This window comes from Indicator indicator, chromosome 21 (genome assembly GCF_027791375.1).
Source record: "Indicator indicator isolate 239-I01 chromosome 21, UM_Iind_1.1, whole genome shotgun sequence".
NCBI lineage: Eukaryota > Metazoa > Chordata > Aves > Piciformes > Indicatoridae > Indicator > Indicator indicator.
In genome coordinates, this window is record NC_072030.1 from 8857477 (window position 1) to 8882980 (window position 25504).

Below are 25504 nucleotides of genomic sequence, written 5' to 3' on the forward strand. Positions count from 1 at the left end.
AGGCTCCAAAATAAGATCGGACTTATTGGTCAGTACTCTCTTGGCACAACAGTGATGCCCCGGAGCAGCAAGCTGACTGCGGCAAAAGCTGTCCGTGAAATTCTTGGGGTGCAGCATGAAGAGAAAAAATACTGTGGAAACTGGGGAAGGCAAACACAAAAAGATGCCAGTGTCTGACGTTTTTTATAAAAATGTTGGAAGGAAACAGTCAGGGAGACTGGGCAATGCTGGCCGGCCCGGTGCAGGATGTGTTACCTCTGATCCTCGGTGCTCAAAACATCTTTTGAAAATTGCTGAAATGTAAATCAAAGTACATAAGGGAGACGTCAAGCAGGTCGCACCACCCTCTTTGTTTTAAACTTGTTCCAAAAGTCAGCAGAAGGAAGGTGTCTGATCTGAGCGGGAAACTCTTACTGCTCCACTCCCTCAGTATCGCTCCCCTGATCCCCACCCCCAGCCCCTCTCTACTCGGCCATTCCCTCTCCCCCCGGGCCAAGCTTTTGCCCGGTCGCAAGAGTCCTGCCTCGCTCCTTCACACCCCGGGCTGCCGACCCCAGCGGGGGCTGTGGGGGCCGGCCCAGACAGATGTGGGCCGGCACTGCGGAGCCGGAGGGAGACTGCGGGGCCGGGCCGGCGCTGCGGACCCGCCCGCTCACGCCCCACCTCCTCGCTGCCATCCCGCACCGCTGAGCGGCAGCGGCGCCACCGGGATGCGGCGGGAAGTGGGAGCGGGTCCGGGGCGGCGATGGCTGCTGCTGGCGGCCCTGCTGTGGGCTCTTGGATGCTCCGCGGCGGGGAGCGGAGGCCGGCGGCGGGCGGCCAGCCTGGGAGAGATGCTGCGGGAGGTGGAGGCGCTTATGGAGGACACGCAGCACAAGCTGCGCAATGCGGTGCAAGAGGTGAGGGGGCGGTAGGGGGGCGCCCGGGGAAACACTGCGGAACGCCGCGGGCTGGGGTAGTCCTTCCTCCCCCTCTCCCGCCCCGATCCGGACCGCAGCGCACCTGCGGGCAGCGCTAGCTCTCAGCAGCCTTGGTTGATCCCTGTCAGAGGCCGCCCTTCCACCTCCCCCGGGGGCCGGCCGGGTGCACGCTGCAGGGAACGCCGGCGGCCCGCCCTGCCCGCGCCCCTCCGTGAGGAGCGCCTCACCCAAGAGCGGGGAGCGAGGAGCGGGAAAGCTCCTTGAGCTCCAGGTCTACCGCCTTGAGCTCGCTGGCGCGGTCGCCCTCCTCAGGTGGGGAGGCAGCAGGCCGGTGGAAGGGCGGGAAGATCCCTCCGCCGCCTCCGGCGATGTTTCTGCTCACGGGAAGCTTTTCCGCCCCGCTGCTTGCAGCGGCTCCGCCACCCAGTGCCCTGGGGTTGCCGGTGTCCCTGCTCGGGATTCGCGTGTGTGCGCGCTGGGGACTGCCCTGGAAAGCCGCCCTTGCAGCGGTGCAGGCAATAGTCAGGCAGAATTGCAAAGCGAATTGTCTCGATCCTGAAGTGAGGAAATAACGGTACGTGGCGAGGGGAGGAGTGCAGAGCTGTTTTATTGTCTTTGTACTGCTGGAACGAGAGGTTATCCGAAACAAGGATTCAAAGGTGTAAGACAGTCCTGAAAGGACGTGTGCAGAAACCGCTTACTTTTGATGTAATTCCCTGTCATGATCTCAAATTGCTTGCTCAGAATCACACGGGACCTGTTTCAAAGGTAGGCACTGTCTAGACACCGAGCCATCGTCTCCTACCGCTACCAAAAGACCTTGTTCCTGCGTTCCCCTTCTGTATTGTTTTTACCGTCATGTTAACAATCTTACTTCCAAGTTCTGTCATTAAAAATACATAGTAAAAAAATAAAAATCTTTTACGGACAGCCCTTTGGGGTAACACACCTTTGTTTGCTACAGATAATCTCTGAACGCTTACTGACAGACAGCTAGACAGTTGCTGAAATTTACCTTTCTCATCCATTTCAATTAAACTGCCAACACATTGAGACAAACCATCTTTTTAAAGTATTCTTTACAATGCTGAAAATATGCTTACTGAAAAATAAGAATGTAGTGGAAATTTCTGCCTCTTTTCCTAAACTAAGTTCTGGATTGAGGAATGGTGTGTATACAGCACAAAATATGGACTATCAGAGCTGCATCATAGCAGATCAGTACTTTACACTTACAATGGTTTGCAGCTGTTGCTTAAAATAAACAGACATGCCAGAAAGAAATCTTGAGAAAAATTCTGTTGTTCAGCCTGGCTGAACTTGGGGCCTCCTTGCTCTGTTACAGAAGTTGCAAATAACAAAGGAACACAATTTACTCCAAGTTTGTTTGGTTTACAGGGCTCATGCCCTTTTGCTGGGCTTACTGTTTTCTGATTCGCAGAGCACTCCTTTGTTGAGTCTTCATCTGGCAAACAATGACAGCAGGAGCTGAAATAGAGAATGAAAATCTGGATGTATGCACTCTGATCTGTAGGATTGCTTCTGTTGACTTCAAGAGGCTTTGGCTGTGTGTCTGTCCTGCCAGAATATATTCTCTTCTTTGTCAGATGGTGAAGTCTGTGTGAAGTGTTTAGTAGTTTTCTGGGAGAAAGTGAAAGCTGGGCTCTTAGCCTGTGCAGATATCACATTGTCACTAGTCTTTGCACACTTCTTCCTCACAGGGACTGATGGCTTAAACACTCCAGAGCTTAAGGATTTAGCTTTTCACTGCATTTTCAGTCCATTAAAATGTCTGCTGTGGTCACTGAAACAGCTGAATAAGCGTTGCCATACAGGCGGATCTGTGCTAACAGGCACCACATAATAAACCAGGGTATTACTGAGGGCTACACAAGAAGCATCGTTTGTTCTTTTTTGTGTAATTGTTGCTAATTTTCAGTTGGTTTATTTAAATTTGACAGATGGAAGCTGAAGAGGAAGGGGCAAAAAAACTGTCAGAAGTAAACTTTGAAAACTTACCTCCCAACTACCATAATGAGTCCAACACAGAAACCAGAATTGGTAATAAAACTGTTCAGACTCATCAAGAAATTGATAAGGTATGAGAAAACATTTATAGCAAGATGCTGGTTCTTATTTGACCTTTTCTTCAAAAACAGAACCAATTTGCATGTTTAGAGTTTGGGGTTTTATTGTCCCTTACTTGCTTGCCTAATCACTGTGTAGGGGCATATGTCATAGAAGATTAATGTGAAATCATAATCTGTTTTGAAGAAAGTGCCTGATGAAAATGGAACACATGTACAGCTATTATGTGGGTCATGAAAGAATGGTCATCTCCTGCTCAATTAGCTTCATTATAGTGACATTTTAAATAGATAAGGGGGTAGCCTTGTCATCTACTTTCTTCCCCCAAATTGGGATTTTATAAGAGTGACAACAAAATGGGAAAAAAAGGAGGAAGTGGGAGTGGGTTAATTACTGCAGAATGCAAGACTGAGAGTTAACTGAGGACTAATTAAAAATGTAGATTAATGTTTTGTTCTTCTTTTACTCTATCAGGTTACAGATAACAAAACTGGATCAACAGTCTTTTCTGAGACAGTTATTACATCTATAAAAGATGGAGAAAACAAAAGAAATCATGTAAGTGGACACGTTTTTTCCTTTGAAAATGAAACAAATACTTTGGGTTTGTCCTTCAGAAGAAGATGACACAGTTCACCTAGCAAAATTTCTGAATGCTTTAAAACACACAAAAAATTAGACATTTGCTTTTTTAATTAATTTAATTTAGCAATATTATATTATGAATTTGAAGCAGAGTTGCAGTGTTATGCTTAACTGATGTGCTTCATCTGGATACTCAGTTTGTCAAACGTGAATGTTGCACTCGAATAGCAAAGATAGTTACACAGCCCTTTCCAGTGAGTGTTGAGTAAATTACATCCTTAGTATAATAGTGATTCCTATATGTCTTCTCAGTGCTCTTGGGTTTCATTGAAAAATTGCTTCATAGACTTTTAACACTAGAAAATGAAGCCCAAATTGTCTGTAGGGAGGGGAATAATATGTGGCAGTATTTGCTTTTCAGCCTAACCTAGTGATGGACAAGTTGTGAAATGTCACTTTGGGGACAAGAGGGGTGGGACAATAAATTCTCTCCCCTGGAAATACAGTTGGTTAAGGATTCTCAAAACATTTTAAAAGATCAGGAATATTCTTTACCTGAGTCTAGCAAACATAGGTACATTTGCTAAACATCATCAGTCTGTGAAAAATTTGGCACAAACCCTTGCTTAGAACAACTGTTAGGTTTTCTTCAGTTGTAGTCTTACCAAAATTGACTTTCTTCATGCTCTTACTAGGAGAAGACTTGCCAGTATTTCCTCTGATAGCTAGATGATAGGCAATCCAGATGTTTTCTTACAAGCAAATATGGTCATCATCTTCCAACCCAGTATGCAAAGGCAAATCTTTCAAACTTTTTAGTGCTGGGACACAGCACAAGTGTTGTTTCATAGTGTATTTGGCTTGCTTGTGGTGTCTAATCATCACAGATACACATATATTTCTAAGTAAGGTTTCTCCGATGAGCAATACTCATAAACTTCAATTATCAAGCAACATTATCTGCATTTTCCTTATGGGAAGATTGCCTCACTTACCAAGCCAGAACTGCATCCTGAACCAATACCACTGTTAGTCTTTCAGCTGAAGAATTTGAGAGCTGAATACAATTTTTGTCAGACTTCATGGTGGCAGTCTTTACTCAGTTATGAAGTAAGAGTAATCAGAACTGAGCACGTTAACTCCTAATCATTTAAATCCTGGGGCACTTTATTCATCAGTGTCCTTACTGCAGCAGCTGCTGAAACAAAACTACATTTGTTAATGTTTATTTCCCCTCTCACTCTCATTTTTGACTTTCAGCATGCACATGGTACGAACACCTTATTCAGAGGTTACCAAGTTAGGGAAAAAGCTAAATGTGAAAAGCAGCTAACAGAATATTTGGTTGTTATCTAAGGACAGTGGGCAAACACACATAGATTACTTTGACTAAGAGTTGCCTAACAGAAGGAAATCTGAAAATACTTGAAAACTTTGAATGTTCAAGAGGAATATGAATTACTTAGGGTGCTACATGGGAGAAGAACTGTTACTGGGGTAATGGCATGAGATTAAGAACGGGTAAATTGGGGTTACGTGCTGCCAAGAAAAGATCTATCAAGTGGAATTAAGATTTTGTCCAAATTAAAAAGTGCTATTGCTTAAATCTGTAAATTTAAGACAAAAGTACTGGGAATATGAGTCGCACCAGGCTCCTAGATCATTTGTATATACATATATTTTCATACTTGGTGACATGTGACCTTGTGGGATGTCCCAGTCACTTTTCAGGCTAGAGGCTTCACAGACCATTGGATGGTGGAAGAGTATTTCTTCTTCTTTGCTGCTTATTATAAATGTTAGCAACAAATTAATTCATGTATAGGTTTTGTGTTCTCCAGGCAGTTAAAAATGGAAGCCTTTTGAAATCTGGATCTCTAAGTACAGCTAGTATACACACATTCCTAATACCCATCAGTGATTCATCCTGATGTATAGTACACTCCAACAAGAGGTTTCTATAATTCTAGCTTTACATTTTGACAGTTATTTGAAAAGGATGATACTTGTTCTGGGAATGGAGAATTTTGTAGCAGAGGATGTAGGGAGCTGGCCATTGGAAACAGGACCTTTCTTCTAATGCTAATGCTGTAGCCTTCATACTGATGCCTCTTTAGAACAGCACTTCTGTTTTGATTTTCAGTCTGCCAAGCAAAAGAAATAGGTGCATGCTATCACACAAGTTCAACTGTTAAGCCTGTAGGGAAACTGAATGCTGAAAACTAAACCAGTTTCATAGGTTTAGTTTACAGGCTTAGCTTATAAAAGTTAAAGATTTCCACAGCTCTTGCACTTTAGGTGCCAATTTGGGTGATAAATAAAAGAATTCATCAAACACCTCAGTTAACCACCTGCTCTGAAATGTAAACTCTATGTAATTTATTACTGCAGTAATTGGTAATAACTGGAACCTTACAGCCCTCAGTTCACATTTATTCTCTGAGCCAATTTGGAAGCCACTGAAATCAGGTGGATGTTTTTCCAGTGACCTTTCTGGGCTTTGAGACATGACATTAAAGCCCCATGAATAGGCAAAGACGGTCTTGCAATGGGTCTGTGTTGCAATAATAAATCCATCTACTAGCCGGAACGAACTTCAGCCCTGGAGAAGCAGCTTCATGGAAAATGGGTTGTGTCTGCTTTTTAGATCACAGTGCCTGTGCCACTGTGCTATGTCCTCATGCAAGCAGGTACAAATACACATATATAGTACATATAAATATACACAAGGGTTTGCACATCCATACACTGAAGATGTGCTGTTACATAAACATAAGGCATAATCTTCCCCACACACGTGCTTTTCCCTCTCAGTACTTCTTGGCTTTGCATCATGAAAGTGTTCATTTTAAACTGTGTTCTTTATTGCTGAATAGCTCACTTGAAAGTGTTTTGATGGACAAGAAACTACTGGTATTTTAAGCTTCCAGAAGAGGAATCGGGCTGGTTGCCATTTCTGCCAATGCAATCCAGGTTCTTCAGAGGTGCTGCATTACTTGGAGGCGCCATTTACGTTCCCAGACTAACTGCCATCGCTTTCTCAGATGCCAGTGAGGGCTGACAGTCACCAGCAGAGATGTCAGGCTTTGATCCAACAATTTTGTGTCTTTAAAGAGGCCAAATAAAGACAAGAGGTAGCTGGAAGTGGTTTTATGTGTGTGTAAGGTTTTATTTGCACTTGCTACTGGGTTTAAGGCTCAAATATTCTATAATTTACTTCTCTGGAGAACATCAGTTAGCTTGCTAATTAAGAGTATTTCTGCTAGTAAGGTCAAGTATAGAGCACAGATAAAGTTTCAGCAGTCTTTATTACCATATAAAAATCAAAATGTTTTCTGGCTTGTTGACTAGTCCTATGTAAATATTGACACATTACTCTAACTAGTGAAAAATAAAAGGAAACCATGAAAAATGAAAGAAATTTTTGTACTGGTAAGATTTGCTGCATGAAGATTAGTTGCATTTCTTCCTGGTTATATTCAGAGTGGTATTTTGTGTAAGTTCTCTCTTAGCATTCCTAAGATTTTAATTTTTCTGTATTATTTACATAAATAAAAGTAACAGATTCTCTTTAGCAAATTAGGGTGTTTGTTTGTTTTTTTTTTTCCCAGATTTTAATAGAAGCACATCAGGCTGTGTGCAATGCTCTTTCTTAAAAGAGATTTTTAAAGAAGCATTTAGGGAGGGTGTACCAGGGAAGTGGATGAGTATCATGCATTTCTCATTTGGCTTTGGCAGTATTAACAACATTCCTTTCTTTCGCCTGACTGTGATAATAGAGGTTTGTGAGTGAGTAAGGAGAGGTGTCTTCAGTGTGATTCTGTGCAAGGTGCTCGCTTTTTCTCTGCAGGGGTAGGTTTGTGTCTGCATGCACACAGCTATTAAGCACCACCTTTTGCACATACAGCAGAGGCCCCATGATACCAGGCCTTCATTTTCATGGTTAGAGGCTGCTCTTTAAATTCTTCAAGATCTTTGCAGGGAAGACTGTATCACTGTAAAACTGCTTTTGCAAGCTCATAAGGACAAGCAGCTTGTGCTTGTTAGAGTAGAAAACAAAGGGCGCAAAGGGAAATAGGATGCAGCCGAAGATGGGAATTACTTTGCAATTAGTATTTTGAATTGCTCTTGGTTATGTTTAGGCTATGAACTTTGTGTTTGAGCAAGGGAAGTATCCTTCTCGTATGAAAGGTGTGATGGAGTGTGTGCACATCCCTGGGTATTCAGATCTAACTCCATATGCAACAAATACTTCTTAGTGATGCAGAAGCTGGTAAGATATTTCACTTAGCTCATGGATGATGGAATGCTCTTATTGTCAGTCACAGTGTATCTCTTAAGACCAGAGCTTTTTACCAGTCATCCGATGTTCACTGGACTATAGCCAAAACCATCTGAATGTTAGCCTCAACAAACAGAAAGACTTAAGGAGTTTGAAAAGCATGGGGAGGTATGGATCACATTCAGTTACCTGCTGCTTTCTTGTTTACACATTGGTTGGTACAACCCTTCTGCAAATAAGCTGTGAAAAGGAGTAATGTAAATCAAAGGGCAGTTGTTTACCTTTCCCCAGCTTTGAGTTCGGTCTTCTCACACATAAAATGCTGAATTTAGGGAACCAAGCCTGTCTGGATGTCCTCTGGATTATCTAAGTTGTAGAGAGATACAAAGACAAATCACCATGAATGCTTTTAGTTTCTGCCTCACCTATTTATCCTAAGAGAAATTAAACGTTTTGTTTTTTTTTTATCTTCTCTGTAAGGTAACAGATAAAGTCAGGAGAGTGAATCGGGTGTGCAGGCCGGTGACAATTTTGTGATCTACTGATGTCTCTTAAGAGAGCACAGTATGGACTGCCTTTAGACAGCAGTGAGAGTGCATCAGCAACGTTTACTCCATTCGGATCCATGTAGCAATATTAATCACATGACAGGCAAAGCTTTAAGGCAAAAGAGACGTTTTTTCCACTGGTTTTGATGATATGGCTTAATCCATTTGCTCCAGTAGATACTTAGTTGACATTGTAGCTGAAACTATGTTATCTAATTAAGCAGTAGGCTTTAGCTGGTAGGGTAACAACATGCAGCAGCAGCTTTAGGAAATACAGGCTGCAGTACTGGATGCAAAGCACAAATGTTTTGTCTTTTTAAAAACATCAGCAGCATTTTTAAAAACAGGCAAGATTTGGCAAATGTGAGAAAAATAAAAAGCACTGTGGAATGGTGGCTTTAAACCTATCCCCTGAGAAACTAATTTCTGTGTCAGCTAAGTAAGTCTCACTTTGTTCTTCTTCTCGTCTTATTCAAAAACATCATTTTGCTGTCTTTGGTGGTGTGAGTGTCTGGCTGACCTTTAGAGGGACTGAGTCACTTTGATGGTTAGCACTGAGGAATACTACACCAGCGCATGCATTAGCTGTCAAATCATAGTTGCTCACCACTGCAGCATATAGAGAGAACCTCCCTCCAACTTTTCTACTTGTCCCAATTCTTCCCTTAATAACAAGTCCACTTCTCCCTTCCAGTATAATACAGCATAAATGGTAAAAAGATATACAGGGTGGGATGGAAATTTCAGATTTGGAAGTGACTCAGAGCTTGTTCTGAGCGTTTCCGTTGTATGAGGAATCCCTCAGACTTGTTCCCTTAGAAGTAAACTCATCCCAGGGGGAGGCAGAAGCAGCTTATTGCGTGTAGAGATACTGACATGATGGTGTCAGGCAAAGGGCAACCTGAGAGGTTTTTCTGTGTCAGATATTTCATATTCATCAGCAATGGGAAGTTTTGGTCCCCCACTAGGTGTTGTCTTGGACTTCATACATGGTAAAAATCTGTGATATATTCACATTCATATACTCTTTTTGGAGAGACATAAAGAGTATGCTGAGGACTCTTTTTCATTGGAGTTTGTTTAGGAATGACTGTTCATGAGTAGTCATCATCTCATGGTGTTGATATCCACCAGACACATGATTTCAGACAGAGAATTAGCAGGGGGGAAAAAAGGTTCATTTGTAATCCTACCCAAATACCTCAAAAGAGGAGGTCTGGAAGAAGCTTCAAAAAGTCAGCATCTACAGCCTAGATGTCTACTCCATCCTTAGGCAGACATTCATCTCATCTGTCCTCAAAATCCGCAAGTGCTGGCGACAATTTATTCCAACGCTTTCCTATTCTCACTCTAAAGCCTCTATAACTGTAATTTAAACCTCTCTTCTTCCATTCTACAGTTCATGGAAAAAAAAATATTCCCTTTCCTGTACAGTAACAGCAGACTCCTCACTGTCAACTCTGCTATAGACAAAATCCACTGTAGATTCATTTTTACCCATGTATTTCCATTCTAGTATCATGATCTTTGGCCTACCTCAAATACAGTAAATAAGTCTGCTGAAACCACAAACTACCAAAAAAGAGGATATGAAAGAAGAATAAAACACATAGGATTCAGGGTTTGAAACAAGTTCTGTGCAGGACTGGGTGCAAGTTGTTGTCTTACTCTCAGTACGCTACTCTTAATTTGGTGATTAAAATTAGCAAGAGTCTATTAAGTACAAAAATCTTATTGTGAACTGTTTTCCTTTTTGCACAGCTGTTTCACATCCTTGCTGTGTACAGCTTCTCTGGATAGCTGTGCTTTTATAAATTTTCAGAATTTACATACTTTGGTAGTGAATCATGGAACCTTTGTAGCTCTGTAACTTTATAGGGACAAGAGATGCCTACAGTAAAATTCAGGACTGAGTGTATAGCATGGCACCGACTTTCCTTGAAGCCTAAGGGAAGATTTTGCTGTCAGAATTTCTACCACCCTGCTCTACCTGTGGTACACCTGAGAAACAGGAGACCAGAAGATAAATTTATGTTACAGCCTGTTGTACCTGCAAATGTGTGGGATGAGAAGAGACTTTTGCTATTACAGTCACTGCAGTACATAGCCCCATATGTATATGGCTGTATACACACATACATATATATATATATGTATGTATGTATGCATATACACATACCTTTGGTCCTTTCTTAGTTGAATAGCTCTTAAGTTTCCAGACTAAGTTAATTACCTGCCAGATTATCATCTGTGGGGGTTTTCTACCAAATTGGCAGTTCTTCTAGTGTGCCTCCTCTGATCCATTGCAAAATAGATTGAAGTAAGTACTTGCACTGTGTTTCCTGCTCAGCAGCATGTGCAGAGGCTGTAGTCTTGCCAGGAACAGATTAGTACATTGCTTCCTGAGAAAAAGGAGGGGGGGTGAAGGAAGAACAGTGACTCCTTCTGCAGAGCGACCTGCCATGAAGTTATTACATGACATACAGGGATTTTGACCATGCATGAACAGAACATGATCTGATAGAGGATCTAAGCATCATTTTTCTCAATATCCTAAGACATTTATCAGGTTTATATAAGTTTTTTTTTTGCTTTTGTGTGTAGTTTCTTCCTTAACTGATGTCTCAGTTCCTTGAAGCTGTGGATAACACAGCATTTTATTTATTTCTTTTTTGACCTTGGACACTAATTGTGTAGGAATCTAATCAGTGACAGGATTGCTACATTTGTGGTGAGCATAAGCAGGTGCTGTAGAAAGGGGTGGACTTCTTACACTAGCTTTGGTGGTGGGCAGTTTATTGGGTATCTACAATCACCTCAATTAATTCCCTAGTCTTTCTGACAGAGTGTTAAGGCTAACATAATGATGTTGCTTTTGGTACCTAGAGCCAAACTGAGGGCCACCTTCAGTTATGTCATGTAGACATATTTCGCATTCATATTGCAGCATGTGGAGAGCCAGAAATGAAGTTTTTCCAATTAAAATGGTTCTTTTTTTCTTAACAGAAGAAAAGGAAACTGGTGAGATTAATTCTATGAAGAAGTTAAAGATAAAACTGAGGGAGTCACTTGTGTTTTCTTGTTTATTATTTTTGGGCTCAGAAGTCACATTCCTGTTGAAGAGGCACGCAAGTAGCTGACTTTTTGACATAGCGCTGGGATGTGACTAATACCATAGTTAGTGAGTTACATGTCTGCTCTTTTAAGTACATCTTTTCTTAACAGTAGTTCTTTTTATGAGTACTGTGCACTTAGCAGAATAGCAATAAGAGGTTTGCTCTGATGGAAAATATTACAGAGGTTTTGAGGTATTTCAAGGCAAATTAATTCATATCTCATTAAAGATAATTGCATTATGTGCCCTGTCTAGACAACTAAGAGACTAGGAATTGGAAGGCTACAGCAATTCAAACTGTGGTAGTAGTTTCCATCAAACAATATTCCATTCTGTGTAATTCTGCCATTTTTCTAATACATGTAGGACATGCAGGATATAAAATAGTTCTAATGCTTTTTTTTTTTCCTTACTACTCAGCAGTTTTTGCCATCTGTTGCAGTAATGGAGATCAGCCCTATGTGAAATTAAAACAAAACCTAGAAGGGGATATGCAATCACAGAAGCAAATATTAACTCTTAGAAGTGCTAATTGCTAAGAAATGTCAGTTTCAGTGTGAACAAGTGGTTTCACTACAGCACTTCAGCTATGGCTGAAATTATCATCATCTCACAGATGCAACTAGGTGAGCTCTGGAACTGTCTGGGAAGGAGCTGTAGCTACCATTTATGGATGTGAACATTGAGTTTTACCTGAGTTACAGGGTTTTGAAAGGGTAATTTCTTTATGTCAGGAGCTTCTAGGAAAAGGGGATTTTGTTCAGAGAAGCTGTTGAAGCATAGCTGGCCCAGCAGACTGAGAGGTGCCCCCATGCATTTCCAAGATTGTTATTAAAATCATTTTCTATTTGTTGCTCTAGTTTCAGAGAGGTGAGGAAGTTTGCTAGCAGCAATTGTTACCTCTCTGAAATTGGTGATTTTCGTCTCTACGCTATAGCTTGTCAACTTGGAAGCCCTGGAGGGTTAGGGATGAACACTTTGGAATGGCAGTTTTGGCTTACCCTGCTGCAGACAGTGCAAAGGCAAAGGCCTGTAGTCACCAACTGCAACTGGATCAGAATAAGCCAGCAAACTGGGACATACAGCTTACACAAGGAGTGGTTCTCTCATTTGAATCCTGCTTACTGTTCTCATGTCAGAGCAGTCAGGGACCTTGGCAGGCAACTGCTATGGAATTTCTCCACTACAGCTGCCCCTTATCCATGGAGACATTTTCTTCTCCGTATAGCCACTAAGCCCTGCCTTAGAGTTCGGTCTCTGTCTTTGATAAAGCTAATTTCACTAATTTCTTGGGTTCTAAACTAAAATGTAAAGAACCTAGAAGGAAAGGAATGCTTATTCCTTGAGAAATACTGGTTGAAGATATGAATAGCAAAGAGAGAGTTTTGTTTAAAAGGATCTTTGAAGGAATTTTTGAGAATGTGAAAGGGAGACAGTGTGAGTGGGGAGAGAGAACAGACAAACATCAATTTTTAATTTAAAAATCAGCTATTCCATTTCGAAAGTCAGACAGCATCAGAACAGACTTAAGAATATTTTCTAGTCTACACTTAGGGTGTTAAAAAAAGAGTAAAGCAAAATGAGTATGATTTCAGTATATAAATGTGGCAGTTTAGGCTGGGTGCCCCCTGCCACTGCTGCATGAGATACACCTCTGGTGTCCTGGGTGCCCACCCAATAGGGGTGGACACAGGAAACGGCGTGTTTCTACCCACAAATCCTGCACCCTATAAAGCCATCTGCAGAGTCATCCTCTTCCTCTTTCTTCCCTCTCTGCCCCTGTGGGATATGCTCTCTTTTGGGTAGCGGTGGGGGAGTATCCTCAAGGCCTCTTGGGCCTGTCTAGGCCTAATGCCAGGAGTAGAATGGAGGGGGGGGGCAGTCTCAGACCTGGCCAGCCTGAGACTTGCCTAGCAGCGGGAGGGGGGAAGGAAGAGCCCTGAGGGTTTGGGTATACCCTCAGGTGGGAGGAGGGAAGGATTGGGAAACCTCTGGGTACTATGTAAGGGACTCTGTATGCTTTAGGATGTTCTTTGCCACTATGCTTTGTAGTTTTTCTGTAGCTTCACCAATTGCTTTTCCATTTAAACTTTTCCATCACTCTCCAATCCGTTTGTGTGAGTCTCATTCTTTTGTCCCTTTCAGGGCAAGAGATGTTCTGGCTGGCCTCAAACCAGCACAAAAATATATCACCAGCAAAGCAGGGCATTTGAAATACTTGCCATGGTGAGGCACAGAAACCAGATAAACACTCTTAATGAATGTGTGTTTCTATATGACAGTTGGTTAATTCTGGCCTTGTGATTCTGCTTTCATAATGAACCAAGAAATTCTTTACTTCTCTGTATCGCTATTTTATTGTGTTACATCGGCAGATGATAATGTCCACAGCACAGTTGGCTACACTCCACCAGCCAAGTCAAGCCTGCCAAAAAAAGCCCATAGCACCTTCTAGAGCAACAAGTCAACCACAGCTCGGTGCTGTGGGGTAGAGTGTGAAGATTGTTTTGTCACATCAAAAGAAAGCTTGTTAACTTCTGTGCCTTTCCATGTCTCTGTAAACATTCAGCTAGAAGGAAAGCACTCCTGTTACACCAGTTCTGACCTGTACACTCCTGCCCCATCTTGTGTGTGTTTCCCTGGCAGTGGTGATACTGCTGGACTTCACTGGCACAAACATTAGTCAGTCACTTGCTAGGTTTTTTTCATTCTCAAGCAGTGAGAGTAGCCATTCTTTGGGAGAGCAAATGATGACTTGGTACAGTCTGAAAAGGAAAATTGAAGTGTCTTTCAGCAGCAGTTGTTCTAGGGTCTTCAAATACAGGGAAACTTTTGCATGAGTTTCAGTGTTTTGTTGGTTTTTTTTCCTGTTGGTTTTGGAACAGATCCTAACCCCCAAATTGCTTTCAGGTGTTGCAGGATATTCACCGCAGAGTACCATATTAAAATAAGAGCCCCCAGGATGCTGAGTGTATACTTACAGGTGCCTAGCAAGCTCTTCTCCATCCTGGCTTCTGCTGTTTATGGGTCCTAGTATACCCATTAATAACCAGACAATTCTGCTTTCACATTGCATTATTCTTTAGCACTTCTCAAACCGTGTATTGTTTTGCAGCTACATTAAATCAACTGGTATAACATAATAATGGATTTCAGAGATGTACAACCATTGCAAGCATAGTCAACTCATTAAGCTGTCTGCTCAACTTGTATGCTCTGCTGCATGTGAGAATGCAGCACTCCCTCTCCTCAGTTTAAACACTGTTGCTCTTGCAAAGACAAAACATTCTGACAAATAACTTAGTTGCAGAATTCCAGAAGAAAATTGATAGTTCTGAATGCATTGCAGCTGATGAAGATGTTTAGGTTTTTTCCTTGTCCAGCAACAATTGTGTCTCAAGGCAACCTGATTAGAAAAGGTCTGTAGCCTGATTAAGAAAAAAAAAAAAAGAAATAAAGAGCTACACATCTGCATGTATAAGCATTACTGAGTTCTGAAGTGACTGTGGATTATAACATGTGGGTGAAAGAATTTGGTTTGGAGTGTGGCACAAAATTTCACAGAGAGAATATGAAAGCAAGTTTTTTTCCATGCCAGGAAAGAAAATTGTGAAAGGACTTTTTTCTCCAGCTGAAAACCCTCATAAAAGTGGAAGTCTGAACTGGTGGGATGTAATTCACTAAGAGAGGAAAGAAGGGTTTTTGGCAGGGGACTTAAGTGACTGGAGTATTGCAACTTTGGTGTTAGGTGGGTTTGGAGCTCGAAAGTGAGTTATTCCATGAACTTAAAAATGATTATGGCAAGATTTTTCTGTGGAAAAGGACAATTGGAAAAACTGACTACACTGAAACCTGGCTGTTTGCCTGAAAGTGAATGGAACATAAATGAAATAGTATCATTTTTTTTCTGATTATGGTTTATACAGAGGGATTCATGAAAGAAGCTGACAAAGCCACAGACAGAAAGAGCATGGCTGTTGGAGAGAAGTGGCTAACAGCTAACTTGGAAACACACTATAGAACATTTGGGTTTTGACCCACCTGATTATGCAGCAAACAAGCAGAAAACACATTCTTCTGGGATAATGGAGCTGCAAAGACACTGTGAGAGTTTATAACTGCCTAAGCCAGACAATACTAATGCCTTCAAAGAGAGAAAATGACTGTTGCTTAATTATAAGCATAAAACCTAAATATCAAGTCACTGACTTGAAAAGAATCAGGCCCTAGATTGTGTTAAGCTTCTGTTCTGTGTTCCGCCTAATCCAGCTGTTTGAAAATGTCTCAGATGGCTAAAATGAGTAACTTAGGTGAGGCACTGCCCTTCATGCAGAGCAGCCTTGTCTCACAAAGGTCAATCAGCTTCCATAAGGTCTAAACTAGAGAAGATCTGAAGACAGTTTAGCTGTTTTGTTGTAATGTTTTCCCCTTTCAGTGATTATAGCAATTTAAAAGCTTCATTTAAACTTCTTGCTGAGCTAATATTCAGCCCACATGAAACTCAAACCCTAGCTTGAATGGAGTGGAAAAAGTCAGCACTTTGTGGAGAAATGATCTAAAAAAGTAGAAACAGAAAATTCATAGAATAGTTTGGCTTGGAAGGGACCTTAAAACCTTAGTGGAAAATTTCAATAAACACTACACAGATGACAGCTGATCTGCTGCAGCAAGTGAGATTAATGTCTGCCAAAGAGCAGTCAACTAGATTCTTCAAAGAAATCAGAGATTTTTCTTGTGTTTTTTTGTTGTTTGGTTGTTTTGCTTTTTTTAAAACCTGACTAATAGAAAAAGATAGCATCAGCCTTATGGTGGTACCAACCAGTGATGGCGTACAGGTGACAAAGAATGATGTTATGCTTCTGTTGGTTTCATTGTTTCCAGCCTGGAGAAAACACATTTTAGAGAAGAGGGTTAACCACTCAATAAGAGGTAACCATTAGATGGGAAGAGAAAACACCCCTCCCTGTGAACTAGATACTTGAGGGGTACACAAACATACACACCTTGTTTTGTATTAAGAGTTTCTTCCTCATTGCCATACCTGTGGTGGTATATTCTGGGAAGGATTTCTGATCAGTTTGGATGTTCACTGTGCAGCATGAATGAAAGGTGAACCATCTCTACCAGAGTGCTTGTGCAGCCTCTGGCTGAAGAAACTTTAGTCTGAGTTTGTGATTCAGATAAAGTCTTAGTGTCCCTTTCACATGAACATTTTTATGATTCCAGGTTTGAAAAGCTAAAGGTGCGCAAGGTCCTTGCTAGCCTGAAGCCTATTCTAGCTGGGTGGCATGAGGAAATTATGAGGCTTTTCTTTCTTTCTCTAGGATGTGTGTGGCTCTTCAGGCCTTGTCAATCTTAAATTAGTGTTCCGACTGCTGAACACTCGTGTGCAGCAAACAAGGAGAGAGGAAACATTAAGTGCATTTCAAAAGTGTGCAACATGGAAACCACAGTTCTTCAACAGGCTAGAATGTTACTAAATGCAAATTAACTCCATGGACAGCAGGGAGGTGCCAGAGGAATGTTGTCAGCTGAGAATCTGCTCCTGCGTATTTTGCAATGTTCAAATTAAATTACAGATTGGAAATTTACATGTCTAGGTACCCAGACATTTGCAGCTATGAGTTTGCAGGTGATGCTGATAGGTACATCAACCAGGAAAAGGAAAATGAATGGTGTATGTCATCTGCTGCTTCCCAGCAGTACTGGCTGTAAGGTAGTGCTGCTGTTACCATAAAGTCCCAGGAATATTGAACGTTACCAGTCCTGTGGAAAGAAGCACTGTGGTTTCAGTGTAGAAGCTACTGCCAACAGAAGTGCTCAGGAACCACAAAGATGCTTACATTTGCCTGAGAAGAATTTGTCTGCCCCTTGCAATGAGGAGCAAAGGAGCAGTTAAAAGGAAAAGGAAACGCATTTCTTTTTCTCCCTCAGAGCTGTCCTTGCTGGCTTAGGGAAGCTAACCATGGTGTGGAGTTTCTGTGGTCAGCACTAATGCTGCTGGGGAAGAGGAGGGAAGACAGTAATAAAGCTACCTGGCCTGGGATCAAGAAAGCTGTTGCAGAATGGTCTCCCACAGATCATAAAGATACTCTTGGCTGCTGCAGCTACTGTAGCATAGGATTTCTCCTTTGGTCTTGACCCCCAATTGAAAAACAGAAGTAATGAATCATACTTGTACTCTAATACAAGTAGAATATATTTAATACAAATATCTTCAGGTCTCCTCCACCCCTGAAAGAGCCCCGCAACAACAAAAAAAAAACCCAACCCAAAACCTGCAGAACAACACTTATTTTCTTAATTGCTGATATTAATATTTATACAAGAAGTGGAGCCATGTAACACTCTGAAGCCGTAGTATTTAGGCATGCCAGGGAGACAGCATTGTTCTATTACAGAACCAGGGCTGTATGAAGAAAGGAAGCAAACTTTTTTTTTCTTGGTTCCCGAACAAATACTATCCATCACAGCTGTCTGCTATTTCATATGAGGTATGGATTTCTGTCACACAGGGGCTAGTTACACTTTAATCCTTTTGCTCAGGAGTGTATTATTGATGAAGACTGTGAAGTGGGGAAATATTGCCAGTTCTCCACCTTTGAATACACGTGCCAGCTCTGTAAGACCCAGCCTATGGTAAGTTCTGAACCAGAAATAACTTTGTGTGCTCTTTAGAAACTCAGGGTATAAATTACTGTTGCTAATGTCTGCAAGTTAAAACTGATAGAAAAAAGATACAGAGTTTACTGCATGAGATTAAAAACTGGATATTTAGAGTGTTCTGGGTTGTTAGATTTTTCTGCCTGTTAACACACCTGAGTTTCAAGGTTTCTGTTCTCAGATGCTTTGAAACCTGTCCTCTGCTGACAGTCATTTCCAGCTCTTGACTCACAGAGAATTGCAGTGGCCTGAAGCCCAAGTTCTTGCCTTCTCTGACAGCTTGGACAATGCTATGGCACTATTGTTACTGTAAGTGATCCTCCTATGTGGATCACTTACATTATTTGATTCTGTGGAACTCAGGAAGCAGTACTTTCCTGTCTTTTGAGCTAAAAGATAATGTTCTTGCCAGTAGCTTTGGTTAGATTACCTTCTGTAGGTGACAGGTGCCTAAGAAGTTCAGGATTTTTCTGTGGTGGAGAACCAGTTGAAGAGCAGTCTGTCTAAAAGGCCATTTATCTGACTTTATTTTCACCTAAGTTCTTGTGAAACAAATATTCTCAAAGCATTTGCAGACAGTTAAGTCCACAAGACGGTGGGATCAGTTCCCTAACTTAGAACCCCTACAATTACAAACTATTTTTTCTTTGATTAGTAGGTCTTAAATAGTGCTAGCATAATTCTGCTTCTGGCCCTGTGTTAAGCACTTCCTCTGGGATCCACTGGAAAAGAAATTCTGATTTTGTATGAGTGCCAGGACAGGACTTTACACAGACAGAAAAAAGCTGTTGGAATGCTGACCTAGTAGCAGTCTTCTGAGATGTTTATCAAACTATTTAACCCCAACAAAGGGACATAGCACATTTATTAGGTTGATCTATTAGGTGTATAGTTGAAACACTGGGACAATGGTCATACAGAGCTAGCTTTAGCTGGAGATTTGCATTTCTGATTTGCAAAGAGAATTTTTTTTTCCAAAGAGTTTTTTCCAAAGATTCTTAGTTACAGACAGAGTCCCTAATGAATTTAACAATAGAAAACAATCAGGAATGTTTTCCATTGATAATGTTCCTATTTCATTTTTTTTTCCGTTAACTGCAAAAGGCTGCCCTGAAATCTGTATTACACTGGAAGATGTTTGCCTGCTGTTCAATTTTGATGTAAATGCTAACATAAAAATTTAGGTTTGTGAGATTGTAAGTATGATGGCATAGAAGGAGTGCTGTTACTGGCAAGCAGTCTATGTGTGCTTGAAGTTGAGGAGGTAAGCAGGTCTAAAGAGCAGCAATATGACATATGAATGTTTAAAGTGCATACATGCAGCTGTCTTCAGCACCAGGGTCTAATTCTACATTTGGCTGTCTGTTGCCATGCAATTAGTGCTAGAGTGACAGTATTGTCATGTGCTTTTTCCATGTGCCAGCCCTGCTCACGGGATGTTGAATGCTGTGGAGAGCAGCTGTGTGTTTGGGGTGAGTGCAGGAGATCCACTTCAAAAGGAGAGAACGGCACCATTTGTGAGAACCAGCACGACTGCAACCCTGGAACGTGCTGTGCTTTTCAGAAAGGTACAGAGGTTTTTGCTTTTTATCCTATTCATTTTATAGCACAGGAGTGTCAAGATTTAGCTCTTTTGCCCAGGTGAAGTGGTTAAATCTCTGCAGAATCAACAGGTTCTTCTCCCTCGGCCAGTGGAGTGCACTGTGTTAACTTCATTATAAGATATTAGTAGAAGTAGGAGAGATAAACAGCCTAACAGAGGTGCACAATGGTGAAAGAAAAACCTATTACTTACTAGATGAGACCAGCATGAGAAGCATAAGAATCTGTTTCTAAAAGACAGTCTCAGACATTGAAAAGCCTCAGAGCTCTGTGTCAGATTCTAACCCAAGAGAGCAAAAATAAGAGATTTTTAAACGTAGAAAAGAAATTACTGAGATACTGAAAGTGGCTTTCCCTTCATATCAGCAAGCAGACCATAGGAGTCTGATTACAGATGCATTTCACACTCTATGAGTTTTATATAAGCCTTCCAGGCACCATGCTATGCAATACTGACTGGACACAGAAGAATGACATTCCAGGTTATGTTGTCAGTCCACATGAGAATATGATTGATTTACAGAAGGGAGGAGAAGGTGTCAGGCCTGAAATCAGTTGTAAATGCTGTGTGGTCAGAGCCCAGCTTCTACTGTTTATACCCTCTATTTCCTCACTGCTCTGATCATAGTTCACCTTAATTTTGTAGTGACAAGATACAATTCCAACTATCTTTCTACACCAGGTAGATATTCTCTAGAGAGGGTTTTGCTGGCTCTTGCTTTGAACAAGAGGTGACCTTGTATCTTCACTGATAGTTGGGCTGCCTGTCCTGCCTGCAGCCTGCTGATGGGTTAGGCTACTAGGGCATTTCAGGAAAATGAAGGAGAAAGCTCGAACACCATTTAAAGGCAAGTGGGTCTGCTCAGCTTTTCCTTGTCAATTTAGAGCATTATATAGCAAACTTCTGCTGTTAAGTTCAATTTCAGCAAGTTTGTTAGAGCACTTTGATTTTCCTCTCCACCAGGTTTCTGCCTAAAGCATTTACAGATTATGCCAAGCTCTACCAAGAGATTTTTTGTTGTACTCCGATTCTGAAATTAGATGAAGAGAGCACTTTTAATAAGTGCTTTTTACTTTTACCATACAGGACTTTGAATCTCTATGCTGCAGACACAAGTAAATCAGTTGTATGTGTCCACTGGTGGTAGTAGCACTAAGTTAGTCTACTGTAACACTGCTTCTGTAGCCCTGCTTTTTTATGGGATCTAAACAAGCTGTGACTTCATGATGATTATTTCAGCAGCGTAAGGCATTCACACTAATTTGAGTGTAAGCTAGTACTTGGCTTGAAATGAAATTTACTACAAACCTGTAACTCAGGAAGGAACAATACAACAGATGAGAATATGGACTGAAATTGATGGAACACCATTATTAAAACTTCAAATGGAGCTGTCAATAGCAATGAATTTTTGTTCTCAAGTTGTCTGCTTCGGCAGTGCTTCAGGGTTTTTCAGGTTAGGCCTAACCTCAAGGCCTTTATAGATCTCTAGAGTATTGCAAAAGGTTGTCCTAATAAAGACTGGACTGTCTTTACAGTATATTATTTATATAAAATATAACCTATTGAGCCTGTGCTGCTTAAGATACAATGTTTTGGAATTAGGACCTGCTAAGTCATATACCTACATTAAAACATTTGCATTCGCGCACACGTACAAATACCTTTTGACGAAACCTATTCTAAAAACTTAAATTCTGAATTTGCCATGTATTTTATTCTGCTCTACCACACACACACACACACACACACACACACACAAAAAGTGACTGAAGATGAGGAAGGGAGGTTTGATAGGAACATCTGGAAGAGCTGAGTCAAGACTGACACTGTCGAGATGACACATCCTTCTAAATAATTTTTTATACAGGTTGAAATTCACCCTGTGCAGGAACAAGGGGGCTAAGCCCCAAAAGCCATCAGACAGCTTTGCCTCCTGTAGAATTACTGTAAGAAATTAAATGGCTGAGTAGTTCTCGTAACCTCATTATTTAGTCTTTGAACAATTCCTCTGTATTTGTAACCTCTGCAAAGAAACAGAAGAAGTAAGAAAAGTAACAGAGCTATAAAGAGATACTTCTCTATTCAGTTTTTAAACCATTAATGCTGTGCATTGCAAAGTGTTCACATTAGTATTAGTTTCCTAGGGTTTAGAATGGCCTTCCAAAGCTCCAAGGGAGGGAGTAATGCAGTACTACTGTACTGGCAGTAGTCGCTTTGTGGATAAGCATGAACATCAAATGTCTTACTCTCACCTAGTGGAAATAACATTAAGTTATCTCTTCCTAATGCGTAAGGGGATGTGTAAGGGGTCTTAAAAAGAGGTCAAGTCTGTCTTTTTATATCTTTGTAGACTTTTAAGATCAGGGTACCTCAGTCCAGCAGACAGTTAACAACTTCTCATAACATTAATTTACTCTGGAATGCAGAATTACTGTTTCCTGTGTGTGCTCCATTACCTGAAGAAGGTGAACCCTGCCATGATCCTTCAAACAGACTTCTCAACCTGATCACCTGGGAACTGGAACCTGATGGAGTACTTGAACGATGCCCATGTGCAAGTGGCTTGATCTGCCAAGCTCAGAGGTAAAGATCAGCTCTGTAGCTCTGTTTAGGGTTATCACAAATACAGTAATACAGTGTATACCACCTGCCATAAGGTCACATGGACAGTAAGATAAAGCTGTTCTGTTAATTTGTGTGGTGAACTTGGAAGATTCAGGAAACCTCTTATACTAAAAGAAACAGCTCACCTCTGCTTGGATAAATATTACTAGTGAGTGATAAATACTGAAACTATCAGATTAAATCCTACAGAATATGGGAATATTCTGACCACAAATGGAAGCCTTAGAACTTCCAGTAGGCAAAACATTCAAGAATTCAAAATGTACACAAAAGCTTCAAGAACATCTTTAGTTTATTTACCTGTTGTTTACAGTGAAAGAGGCTGCAGCTTTAAGCAGTGCCTGCCACAAGACTCTCACAGGGACCTTTTCTGTCCCGTGCAGAGAGAGCAAACGGACCCTGCTCAAGTTCTATTCCCCTTCCATCTGTCAGCAAATATAAATCATTATTGTTCCCTTTGAAAGTTCCTACCACACCTGGGATACTGGTCTGCAAGCAGGTAAAGCTACTTTTCAAAACAAAGACAGCAGCACATACAGCTAATTACATGATCCTGTTTAGAATCAAATATATAACGCTCAGTTTTCTCCACTCTACAGCTTGATAGCAAGCAACATTTTTCTGCAATCCTTTCAAGCTGAAACGTCATGCACTTAACTTGGTGCTATGACACAAACAGAATGGACTAGTCATCATGATTTCTCGTAGATAGAAGGGCGAGACTGAGCTGAGGTCCACTGCCACCTTGTGTCCAGTATCAAACTTTTTTTGATTTTACTGTCTTTGTTCTAGCTCTGTATGTGGAAATCTCATCTTTAACTCCTCAGCTATCAAGCATGTAAAAATCAGATGCTTATGAAGTCGGCTAGGGTAGATGTGACAGTATCATGCATTTACATGCTTTCATGTGGGAAGGGAATAAGAATTTTATTAAGGAACTAACAAACGAACATGAGATCTGCTGTATGACCAGATGTCTTTTTCCAACAGCCACAGCACTACATCTGTCTGTGAACTGTCTGCCAATGACACAGGGAATAATGAAAAAGAAGATCCCTTAATCATGCAGGAACTGCCATTTCTCAGCTTGATGCCCAGAGATATTTTTTCCGATTATGAAGAAAGCAGTGTCATCCAGGAAGTGCGCAAAGAGTTAGAGAGCCTAGAGGACCAAGCAGGCTTGAAGCCTGAGCCCGAGTCAGTTCACGACCTTTTCTTGGGAGATGAAATTTAAAGTCCAAGCACCAGACAATTCAGTTACTTCTAGAAATTCTGTCAGTATCTTGCTTATATAAACACTAAACACATACTGCTGGATAGAAGTGCAATAAAGTGTCTGCAATGTGCATCCTTTACTGTGCACCAAACCTGCATGTTCTAATTATTGAATTAATTTAATCCTTGGACCAAACCTTCTCTCAAACACAAATGAGAAATATATAGATTAGTACATGACCCTTGTACTTTAGAAATAAACTTATCAGTACTGGTATGCATTAAAGAATACACATAACTGTAAGTAATCTTAAGTTATTAGCGACTGTAGGAATGACTTTTGAGTTGCTTAGAGTAGTTTATCTAGAGTAAGAATGATCTGCTTTGGAGTGGTTTAGTCACTGATTTTAAGCATTTTTACTGTTTTTATTTAGAAAATACAATTAATGAAGCTGATTCTCGATGTCATGTGCTCTCCTTTTTAGTTCACTATACCCCAAGCTTCTTTTCAGGGGTGTACAATGGATGCCATTTGTCCTTCAACAGCCTGCAGTGCAACTTCCTAACTGGTGGGCCGTAGCTAGAGTATTCCTTGAGTGTTAAGTGGTTGCTGGCCTCCCTTACTACATAAGGGGCATACTAAAAACACCACCTACAACCTTTTCCAGGTACTTAATTGTTCACCACATTAACAAATACTACGCACATTCTTGTATCCATGTAACACACTGGGAGGGAACTTTCCACTTGACTCTTCAGGGCTCTGTCTCAGGGGCAAAAAATAGGATTTAAAATTGCAGAAGAAACAGGTAACTAGGCTGAATACAGAGAATACAGATTCTCTGTTGTGCACTGAAAGTGTGAAGTACCAGTACACAGAACAGTGCACAGCTGCAGTGACAAGGCTGTGCCTAAGCTAGGGCTAAATACAGCGCCACAGGTTTGACAGTATTCTGCACTGCATGGACACACCTGCCTGGGTAATGGCAGTTAAAGGGTCTAACTATGTTCCACCATCACCTGCCCATTCTGAGAGAGGGAGGCAGTGAACAGACATCTATTACTTTAGCAGTAACACAACCTAAAGAACTTCTGGTGTTTAGAGACTTGTGCATCTCCTACTTGATTCTATTACATACAAAGCAAATTCTTTATGGTTCACGCTTTTAATACCCTTTCACAGGCATAAATCTATGCGTGTTACCCAATGTGATCATTGATACATTTTCGGAGATTGGCGATTTAAGAAATCAACAGCAAGCCAAGAGTAAAATCCAATCCATCACAGTTCCTAGCTCCTAGCTGTCTCAACAGTTTGCTATAACAGTTCTTACATCATTAATGTTGTTGGTTTGGTTTTTTTTTTTGGGGGGGTGGGGTGTAGATTTCACTATCTGTTACTGCACATGGTAAAAGATTACACGAGGTTCCTGCCAAGTAACTTTGTAGAGCTTATTCCCAAATAATCCCTAACGCTTATGTCTAATTTGGAACAGTAAACACTAGTAACTTAACAAGAGCAGCTACATGACTCTGCTACTAGCCTACAAGTCTTTACCACTTAAGAGTTCAGGAAAGCTTTTCAACAAATTCCTTGGGTACTCTATTGTTAACGACTATCATCATGAACAGGAAGGGTATTTCATCGGTACAATCTGACTTACAGTGTCCTATTTCAGGACAGCATTATTCTCCCTTCACGTTTATTGATGCCTCAATCCCTGAAAGATGAAATATTAGTATTCATCAGAAGTTTAGTAAGATTTCTGCTGAACTAAACAGATTAGAAATTCAAGGCTTTTCTGCTTGTTTAAAATGCCCATGATCAAACACAAAAATGTTGAAATTATCAGAATA

The 25504-nt window shown here is 41.1% G+C and overlaps 1 protein-coding gene across 1 annotated transcript; it reads left to right on the plus strand.

Moving 5' to 3' along the window:
- The first annotated feature begins 710 nt into the window (after positions 1-710).
- DKK3 (dickkopf WNT signaling pathway inhibitor 3) lies at positions 711-23749 on the plus strand. The gene is made up of 8 exons (XM_054390578.1): positions 711-899; positions 2882-3019; positions 3483-3566; positions 18085-18177; positions 19625-19769; positions 22234-22390; positions 22929-22931; positions 23423-23749. The coding sequence occupies exons 1-8, from the start codon at positions 711-713 to the stop codon at positions 23664-23666; spliced, it is 1053 nt and encodes a 350-aa protein (XP_054246553.1). The 3' UTR covers positions 23667-23749.
- Positions 23750-25504: the final 1755 nt, after the last annotated feature.

Excerpts from the sequence above, each read along its gene's own strand:
- DKK3 (XM_054390578.1), top strand. The coding sequence starts at position 711 with ATGCGGCGGGAAGTGGGAGCGGGTCCGGGGCGGCGATGGCTGCTGCTG. Across the intron at positions 900-2,881 it reads TGCGCAATGCGGTGCAAGAG|ATGGAAGCTGAAGAGGAAGG; the intron begins GTGAGGGGGCGG and ends TAAATTTGACAG. Across the intron at positions 19,770-22,233 it reads GTGCTGTGCTTTTCAGAAAG|AATTACTGTTTCCTGTGTGT; the intron begins GTACAGAGGTTT and ends TCTGGAATGCAG.